This window comes from Nerophis ophidion, linkage group LG17 (genome assembly GCF_033978795.1).
Source record: "Nerophis ophidion isolate RoL-2023_Sa linkage group LG17, RoL_Noph_v1.0, whole genome shotgun sequence".
NCBI classification, from domain to species: domain Eukaryota; kingdom Metazoa; phylum Chordata; class Actinopteri; order Syngnathiformes; family Syngnathidae; genus Nerophis; species Nerophis ophidion.
This window is the reverse complement of record NC_084627.1, coordinates 3140223-3150869: the sequence shown is the minus strand read 5'-3', so window position 1 is coordinate 3150869 and position 10647 is coordinate 3140223. Positions and strand designations below refer to the sequence as shown.

The following is a 10647-nucleotide window of genomic DNA, read 5'->3' as shown; positions in this document are numbered from 1 at the left end:
CTATAGGACCAGAGTGAGCCTGGCTTTTACACTCAATTCAGAGCTCAATCTGCACCTGGCAGGCAACTGAAGCCCCCTAATAAAAAGGGGCGAGGACATCCGTATTTGAATATAAGTAACGACAACACATTAACTTCCTGAATATGTTAATGAGAGACACTATGACATGGTGCTTTCTGGGTCGATACGTGAAGTAGATTCGATAAAGTGCACATCAAGCAAAACATGTGACCCCAAAAAGTGCTGATGTATTTTGGACACACACACACACACACACACACACACACACACACACACACACACACACACACACACACACACACACACACACACACACACACACACACACCTCCTGTTCATGCAAGGGCACACAAATATGCATTGTAACATGTCTCCACCTACTGGAAGGTGCTTGCCTGCACCACAGATTTCAAAGTAAACCTCACCTGGCAAGTGACACTTTTTTTTTTTTTTTATTGGTTAATAGTAATATTTTTTGAACGCATGTTTGAAGTTTGCATTTTTGGCTGCAACATTTGCAGCCATTTTACCGTAACAGCTGCAACAGAGATTTTTAGATCAAGCAAGCTGTTCAAAAAACAACTTATCGTATTTCCTTGAATTGCCGCCGGGTATATATAGCATGCGCCTGCCTTGAATTACTGCCGGGTCAAACTCGTGATGTCACGAGTGACACTTCCCCTGTCATCATTTTCAAAATGGAGGAGGCTAATTTCAATACCGGTAATTTGAAATCGCATAAAGGGAAGAAGATTAAGAGCTATTCAGTAGGATTTAAGGTCCAAGCTTACATCACACTCAAATTTTTACTGCATGCCTTTGGTAAGTGCCGGAGTGAGAATAAGTTTTTAAATAATTAGCGCATGCTTACTTTTACCGCATGCCTTTGGTAAGTGCAGGAGTGAGAAGAGGTTTTAAATTAATTAGCGCCCCGGCGGAAATTCAAAGAAATACGGTAGTTTTTTTTTTCTGATTAAGAGGAATGTTTTCATGTTGGAACATTTGAAGTGGGTAGGAAAATGTGGGAGGGGTATGTCTATCTGTGTGGGTCCTGCGATGAGGTGGCGACTTGTCCAGGGTGCACACCGCCTTCCGCCCGATTGTAGCTGAAATAGGCTCCAGCATTCAAGCGGTAGAAAATGGATGGATGGATGGATAGTAATATTTTGAAATTGCCCTATTATGATGTTGTTATTAACATTACCTTTATTACCTGAATGCTGTAAAAGATATTGTGTGTGTTATCAAATGTGCTACATTTACTTATATACCAGGGGTCAGCAACCCAAGAACTGGATGTGACTCCCTGGAGCATTTTTTTAAAAAAAGGATTAAAAATGGAAAAAAGATCAGAGAAACATATTTCTTTATGTATTAGTATGTTTTTTGTGTTTGAGGACAAACATGACACAAACCTTCCCAATTGTTAGAGACAGTGTGTCCGAGAGGGACAAGCGGTAGAAAAAAATGGATGGCTGGATGTATCATTTGTATATGTATACTTTGTTTTATAGAAAGTTTAGAAATAAATGAACCAACCAATATTTTTTTTTAACCTTTTTTTTATAATTTTTATAAATTCCAACATTTACAAACAGACAACAAACAATTAACAAAAACAGTACAAAACAGCGCCAGGGGTTTGTAAATTCAAAGTAACTAAAATAGAATCCAAAAATATATATATTTATATAATAAACAAAGTGCAATTTGTTTATTACTCAATTTCAGTAAATAACTTAAATTTGGAACACAGCATCGTTGCTTTCACAGCTTTTGTTGTTGTTGGAGGTAGAGAGTGTTTTAATGTAGAGTTGTAAATCTTTTGTAAAGGCTTGAACAAAACAAAATATATATATATTTTTTTACTTTTATTTATAAATTACAACATTTACAAACAGACGAGAGACAATAATCAAAACAAGTACAAAAACAGTACAAAGCAGTACAAAATAAAACAGCGCCATATATATATATATATATATATATATATATATATATATATACATATATATATATATATATATATATATATATATATATATATATATATAAATAAATATATATATATATTCATCCATCCATTTTCTACCACTTATTCCCCTTTTGGGGTCGCGGGAGGCGCTGGTACCTATCTCAGCTACAATCGGGCGGAAGGCGAGGTACACCCTGGACAAGTTGCCACTTCTTCGCAGGGCCAACACAGATAGACAGACAGCATTCACACTCACATTCACACACTAAGGCCAATTTAGTATATATATGTTTATATATATATATATATATATATATATATATATATAAAATAAACAAAGTGCAAAGTCATAGGCTCACTCAATTTCAGTAAATAGCTTACATTTTGAACTCAGCATCGTCGTTTTCACAGCTTTTTTGTTGTTGTTAGAGGTAGAGAGTGTTTTAGAGGTTGTTAGAGGTAGAGAGTGTTTTAATGTAGTGTTTTTTAAAGGCATGAACAAAACAAAACATTTTTTTTAACTTTCATTTATACATTTCCACATTTACAGACGAGAAACAATATCAAAATAAGTACAAAACTGTACGAAAACAGTACAAAATAAAACAGCGCCAGGGGGTTGCAAATTCAAAGTAACTAAAATAGAATACAAAAAATTATAATAAAACTAAAAAAAAAAAATAAAAATAAAAATAAAAATAAAAAATATATATATATATATATATATATATATATATATATATATATATATATATATATATATATATATATATATATATATGTATACAAAGTGCAAAGCCATAGGCTCACTCAATTTCAGTAAATAACTTCAATTTGAAACACAGCATCATCGTTTTCACAGTTTATTTGTTTTTAGAGGCGGAACAAAACAGAAATAAAAAAAAACCCGAACCGCTTTCGGTGACGTCATCCCGACCACGCCCCCATGTTTCTACGGCAACGGCTGGAAGCTTCCTCCAAGAGGATCATGGGAAATATGTTTTCCCTGCGAAACGGAGGGAGTTTCGAAATATTTATCTTTATTCAGCGTTAAATGCGCTATCACGGCTCTTCTTCAGCCATCGAAGTAAAACGGTGTTAAAAAAGCGAACATGTAAGTACAACAAAAATCCGGTCAGGGTTTCTCATCTTGACCCGCGCCTCCCAGTAGCTAGGTGGCTAATGCTAACAACCGCTATGTGTGTGTGAGTACTCGACAAAGCGGCAGAACAAAGACATTATTTAAGAGTTTGAACAGGTGGAAAAGACAAACTAAGTACTCCGAATGGCCCAAATAAAGATGGCAGTGGTCGTGGTGAAAAGGGCGTTTCAACCTAAGCAGGGTTTGTACAAGCTAATTTTTACTACAAACCCCGTTTCCATATGAGTTGGGAACTTGTGTTAGATGTAAATATAAACGGAATACAATGATTTGCAAATCATTTTCAACCCATATTCAGTTGAATATGCTACGAAGACAACATATTTGATGTTCAAAGTCATAAACCATATTTTCTTTTGAAAATAATAATTAACTTAAAATTTCATGGCTGCAACACGTGCCAAAGTAGTTGGGAAAGGGCATGTTCACCACTGTGTTACATCACCTTTTCTTTTAACAACACTTAATAAACCTTTGGGAACTGAGGAGAGACATTTTTTAAGCTTTTCAGGTACAATTCTTTGCCATTGTGGTTTTATGTACAGTTTAAGTTGTTCAACAGTCCAGGGTCTCCGTTGTGGTATTTTAGGCTTCATAATGCGCCACACATTCTCAATGGGAGACAGGTCTGGACTGCAGGCAAGCCAGTCTAGTACCCGCAGTCTTTTACTATGAAGCCATGCTGTTGTAACAAGTGACTTGGTATTGTCTTGTTGAAATAAGCAAGGGCGTCTATGATAACGTTGCTTGGATGGCAACATATCAATCAATCAATCAATCAATCAATGTTTACTTATATAGCCCTAAATCACTAGTGTCTCAAAGGGCTGCACAAACCACAACACAAACCACTACGACATCCTCGGTAGGTCCACATAATGGCAAGGAAAACTCACACCCAGTGGGACGTCTGTGACAATGATGACTATGAGAACCTTGGAGAGGAGGAAAGCAATGGATGTCGAGCGGGTCTAACATGATACTGTGAAAGTTCAATCCATAATGGATCCAACACAGTCGCAAGAGTCCAGTCCAAAGCGGATCCAACACAAGCGGAGGCGGATCAGCAGCGCAGAGATGTCCCCAGCCGATACACAGGCGAGCAGTACATGGCCACCGGATCGGACCGGACCCCCTCCACAAGGGAGAGTGGGACATAGGAGAAAAAGAAAAGAAACAGCAGATCAACTGGTCTAAAAAGGGAGTTTATTTAAAGGCTAGAGTATACAAATGAGTTTTAAAGTGAGACTTAAATGTTTCTACTGAGGTGGCATCTCGAACTTTTACCGGGAGGGCATTCCAGAGTACTGGAGCCCGAAATGAAAAAGCTCTATAGCCCGCAGACTTTTTTTGGGCTTTGGGAATCACTAATAAGCCGGAGTCCTTTGAACGCAGATTTCTTGCCGGGACATATGGTACAATACAATGGGCAAGATAGGATGGAGCTAGACCGTGTAGTATTTTATACGTAAGTAGTAAAACCTTAAAGTCACATCTTAAGTGCACAGGAAGCCAGTGCAGGTGAGCCAGTACAGGTGTAATGTGTATATTGCTCCAAATGCTGTATGTACCGTTCAGCATTAACGGTGCCTTCACAGATGTGTAAGTTACCCATGACTTGGCCACTAGTATACCTCCATACCATCACAGATGCTGGCTTTTCAACTTTGCACCTAGAACAGTCCTGATGGTTCTTTTTCTCTTTGGTCCGGAGGACACGACGTTTACCGTTTCCAAAAAACAATTTGAAATGTGGAATCGTCAGACCAAAGAACACTTTTCCACTTTGCATCAGTCCATCTTAGCTGAGCTCAGGTCCAGCGAAGCCAACAGCGTTTCTGGGCATCCTTAATAAATGGCTTTGGCCTTGCATAGTAGAGTTTTAACTTGCACTTACAGATGTAGCGACAAACTGTAGTTGCTGACAATGATTTTCTGAAGTGTTCTTGAGCCCATGTGGTGATATCTTTTACACACTGATGTCGCTTTTTGGTGCAGTACCGCCTGAGGTAACGAAGGTCCGTTATATCATCGCTTACGTGCAGTGATTTCTCCAGATTCAATGAACCTTTTGATGGTATTACGGACCATAGATGGGGAAATTCCTAAATTCCTTGCAATAGCCCGTTGAGAAATGTTGTTTTTAAACTGTTTGACGATTTGTTCACACATTTTTTCACAATGTGGTGACTGTTTCGGGCTTCACGGTGGCAGAGGGGTTAGTGCGTCTGCCTCACAATACAAAGGTCCTGCAGTCCTGGGTTCAAATCCAGGCTCGGGATCTTTCTGTGTGGAGTTTGCATGTTCTCCCCGTGAATGCGTGGGTTCCCTCCGGGTACTCCGGCTTCCTCCCACTTCCAAAGACATGCACCTGGGGATAGGTTGATTGGCAACACTAAATTGGCCCTAGTGTGTGAATGTGAGTGTGAATGTTGTCTGTCTATCTGTGTTGGCCCTGCGATGAGGTGGCGACTTGTCCAGGGTGTACCCCGCCTTCCGCCCGATTGTAGCTGAGATAGGCGCCAGCGCCCCCCGCGACCCCGAAAGGGAATAAGCGGTAGAAAATGGATGGATGGATGGTGACTGTTTCCCAATCCTTGTTTGTGAATGACTGAGCATTTCACGGAAGCTGTTTTTATACCCAATCATGGCACCCACCTGTTCCCAATTAGCCTGCACACCTGTGGGATGTTCCAAATAAGTGTTTGATGAGAATTCCTCAACTTTATCAGTATTTTTTGCCACCTTTCCCAACTTCCTTGTCACGTGTTGCTGGCATCAAATTCTAAAGTTAATGATTATTTGCACAAAAAAAAAAGTGTTTATCAGTTTGAGCATCAAATATGTTGTCTTTGTAGCATATTCAACTGAATATGGGTTGAAAATGATTTGCAAATCATTGTATTCTGTTTATATTTACATCTAACACAATTTCCCAACTTATATGGAAACAGGGTTTGTAAATAAATACAAATTAATGCTGACGCTTACAATTTCAACAACACCATTCTTCTATTCTTCATTGTAGGCGGCGTGTTACTTCCCCCGGCAACTGGAGATGAGCTGCTATAGAGAAGAAGTCATATCCCGTGTGGGAATATCAATGCAGCCTTCCTGGAGATCACCACTGAATGTTTCCTCACCGGCACCATGGAACTGAAGCTAGAGGTTGTTTTGTCCTCCAGCATCAAGCGAAAGAAGCCATGGCCGCGCTTCTGCTGGCTCGGACAGGTGAGAAGAATAATCAATCAATCAAGAAATGTTTACTTATACAGCCCTAAGTCACGAGTGTCTCAAAGGGCTGTACAAGTCACAACGACATCCTCGGCTCAGATCCCACATCAGGGCAAGGAAAAACTCAACCCAATGGGACAATGAGAAACCTTGGAGGGGACCGCAGATGTGCCCCAGAAGACCGGTGCAATGGACGTCGAGTGGATCTAGTATAATATTGTGAGAGTCCAGTCCATAGTGGATCTAACATAATAGTGAGAGTCCAGTCCATAGTGGATCTAACATAATAGTGAGAGTCCAGTCCATAGTGGATCCAACATAATAGTGAGAGTCCAGTCCATAGTGGATCTAACATAATAGCGAGAGTCCAGTCCATAGTGGATCTAACATAATAGTGTGAGAGTCCAGTCCATAGTGGATCTAACATAATAGTGAGAGAGTCCAGTCCATAGTGGATCTAACATAATAGTGTGAGAGTCCAGTCCATAGTGGATCTAACATAATAGTGAGAGTCCAGTCCATAGTGGATCTAACATAATAGTGAGTGTCCAGTCCGTAGTGGATCTAGCATAATAGTGACAGTCCAGTCCGTAGTGGATTTAACATAATAGTGAGAGTCCAGTCCATAGTGGATCTAACATAATAGTGAGAGTCTAGTCCATAGTGAATCTGACATAATAGTGAGAGTCTAGTCCATAGTGAATTTGACATAATAGTGAGAGTCCGGTTCATAGTGGATCTAACAGAATAGTGGGAGTCCAGTCCATAGTGGATTTAACATAATAGTGTGAGAGTCCAGTCCATAGTGGATCTAACATAATAGTGAGAGTCCAGTCCATAGTGGATCTAACATAATAGTGAGAGTCCAGTCCATAGTGGATCCAACATAATAGTGAGAGTCCAGTCCATAGTGGATCTAACATAATAGCGAGAGTCCAGTCCATAGTGGATCTAACATAATAGTGTGAGAGTCCAGTCCATAGTGGATCTAACATAATAGTGAGAGTCCAGTCCATAGTGGATCTAACATAATAGTGAGTGTCCAGTCCGTAGTGGATCTAACATAATAGTGACAGTCCAGTCCGTAGTGGATTTAACATAATAGTGAGAGTCCAGTCCATAGTGGATCTAACATAATAGTGAGAGTCTAGTCCATAGTGAATCTGACATAATAGTGAGAGTCTAGTCCATAGTGAATTTGACATAATAGTGAGAGTCCGGTTCATAGTGGATCTAACAGAATAGTGGGAGTCCAGTCCATAGTGGATTTAACATAATAGTGTGAGAGTCCAGTCCATAGTGGATCTAACATAATAGTGAGAGTCCAGTCCATAGTGGATGTAACATAATATGAGAGTCCAGTCCATAGTGGATCCAACATAACAGTGAGAGTCCAGTCCATAGTGGATCCAACATATTAGTGAGAGAGTCCAGTCCATAGTGGATCTAACATAATAGTGTGAGAGTCCAGTCCATAGTGGATCTAACATAATAGCGAGAGTCCAGTCCATAGTGGATCTAACATAATAGCGAGAGTCCAGTCCATAGTGGATCTAACATAATAGTGACAGTCCAGTCCGTAGTGGATTTAACATAATAGTGAGAGTCCAGTCCATAGTGGATCTAACATAATAGTGACAGTCCAGTCCGTAGTGGATTTAACATAATAGTGAGAGTCCAGTCCATAGTGAATCTGACATAATAGTGAGAGTCTAGTCCATAGTGAATCTGACATAATAGTGAGAGTTCAGTTCATAGTGGATCTAACAGAATAGTGGGAGTCCAGTCCACAGTGTATTTAACATAATAGTGTGAGAGTCCAGTCCATAGTGGATCTAACATAATAGTGAGAGTCCAGTCCATAGTGGACTAACATAATAGTGTGAGAATCCAGTCCATAGTGGATCCAACATATTAGTGTGAGAGTCCAGTCCATAGTGGATCTAACATAATAGTGTGAGAGTCCAGTCCATAGTGGATCTAACATAATAGTGAGAGTCCAGTCCATAGTGGATCCAACATATTAGTGTGAGAGTCCAGTCCACAGTGGATCTAACATAATAGTGTGAGAGTCCAGTCCATAGTGGATCCAACATATTAGTATGAGAGTCCAGTCCATAGTGGATCTAACATAATAGTGTGAGAGTCCAGTCCATAGTGGATCTAACATAATAGTGAGAGTCCATTCCATAGTGGATCCAACATATTAGTGTGAGAGTCCAGTCCACAGTGGATCTAACATAATAGTGTGAGAGTCCAGTCCATAGTGGATCCAACATATTAGTATGAGAGTCCAGTCCATAGTGGATCTAACATAATAGTGTGAGAGTCCAGTCCATAGTGGATCTAACATAATAGTGAGAGTCCAGTCCACAGTGGATCTAACATAATAGTGTGAGAGTCCAGTCCATAGTGGATCCAACATATTAGTATGAGAGTCAAGTCCATAGTGCATCTAACATAATAGTGTGAGAGTCCAGTCCATAGTGGATCCAACATAATAGTGTGAGAGTCCAGTCCATAGTGGATCCAACATATTAGTGTGAGAGTCCAGTCCATAGTGGATCTAACGTAATAGTGTGAGAGTCCAGTCCATAGTGGATCTAACTAGGGCTGGGCGATATGGCCTTTTTTAAATTTCAATATTTTTAGGCCATATCGCGACACACGATATATATCTCAATATTTTGCCTTAGCCTTGAATGAACACTTGATGCATATAATCACAGCAGTATGATGATTCTATGTGATTACATTAAAACATTCTTGTTCATACTGCATTAATATATGCTCATTTTAAACTTTCATGCAGAGAGGGAAATCACAACTAAGTCAATTGACCAAAAGTGTATTTATTAAACATTTATTAAGCAGTGGCACAAACATGCATGTATAGAATAGAATAAAATAGAAAGAACTTTATTGATCCCTGGTGTCATTTCCAAAACAGAAAGTGCAAGAATGTCAGAGACATTTTCAAACAAGCTATTAGTGCACTTTTGTGCATGCTGTCCCTAAGATGACAAATCAAAACAACAGAACGCCACTACAATAGTTTAAAAAAAAAAGGTGCACTTTTGTGGTTGATATCACACAATATATTTCAATAACTGTCAAATAAAAATGAGCTGCGTAATTGGAAATCAAATAGTGTTCATCCTTTGCTATGTGGTAGGTTTTGTTGTTGACTATTTTTTTCATACGGTGTTGATCTGGAAATGTTTGCCTCGGCATTTTGTCGGTGTGGGCGTGTGGCATAGAACGGAGATCAGAATCAGAATCAGACATACTTTATTAATCCCCGAGGGGAAATTAAAATTTCAGCACAATCCCATTCAAGATCAGACAAACATTACAGGGAGACAGAACAGGATCGCTGACGGGTCTGCCATCTTCCGGCGCCCCTTACAAAAAAGGTGAGATGTAGGTAAACAAATGGGGGGAATGGGAGAAAAAATAAAAGATTAAAATAAAATGAAAAAATCGGTCTAAGTCTGGGCCCCTGGAGAGGGGGTCCAGACCGAGGCCAAGGGGAAAAAAACAACTAATAGCCATAGTACACATCCCTCTTACATGTGTGTAAAAGGGAAACATCAGACATCAAAGAACACTAAGGACATGAAAGACATTAAAGTAGCGGAGCTGATGCAACCAGCCACTTCTACATACAGCTATGAATAAAAAGTAAAATAATCATATACACTGTGGTGGCCTCTGCGGTGTTCCGACGTTGACATGCGGAGTAAACACTCTTCATTCTCTAGCACAGGGGTCTCAAACTCACTTTACCTGGAGGTCACTGGATGCAGAGTCTGGGTGGGGCTGGGCCGCAAGAAGAGATTTCTAAAAAAAAAATGTTGCATACTCCTCAGCATGTCTAGTTGTATAATGACGTTTCAACTTGTATTCCTTGTGCTCTGCAACTTTCTCTGTGCAAATAAGACACGTCGGGGTGCCCCTGTGCTCAACAAAGAAATATTGCATCTCCCACTTTTCCTGGAATTGTCTTTGCTCATCACAAACCTTTCTCTTCACTGCAGGCTTTGAAAAAGACATGTTTGGAGTTGTGGAATAATGTTATTTCCGAAATGTGTGTCGTTCCGCTTTTCCTTCCTACAGCAACCTGGCGGTCGGTCAAAAAAGTACCAGGATGGCGAGCGCAAAAAAAAGTGAGGGCTCCCGGAGTGTTATCCGGCGTTATATAGAAATATATGTAGTGTTCATCGTGTGAGGAAATGCAAATTAAACAATAAAA

General features: G+C 39.8%; 1 protein-coding gene across 9 annotated transcripts in view; it reads left to right on the top strand.

The window, feature by feature from the left end:
- The window catches only part of cplane1 (ciliogenesis and planar polarity effector 1), a 165729-nt gene that overhangs the window by 89787 nt on the left and 65295 nt on the right, over positions 1–10647 (top strand). For 6 of the 9 annotated variants that reach the window (XM_061875731.1, XM_061875727.1, XM_061875732.1 and 3 more), the window contains exons 1-2: positions 2949–3339; positions 6187–6389. In XM_061875731.1, the coding sequence (XP_061731715.1) occupies positions 6309–6389 (81 nt within the window). In that variant the 5' untranslated portion in view covers positions 2949–3339; positions 6187–6308. Of the gene's footprint in view, positions 1–2948; positions 3340–6186; positions 6390–10647 lie in introns of those variants that run through there. The other 3 variants (XM_061875724.1, XM_061875725.1, XM_061875726.1) reach the window with 2 other exon arrangements.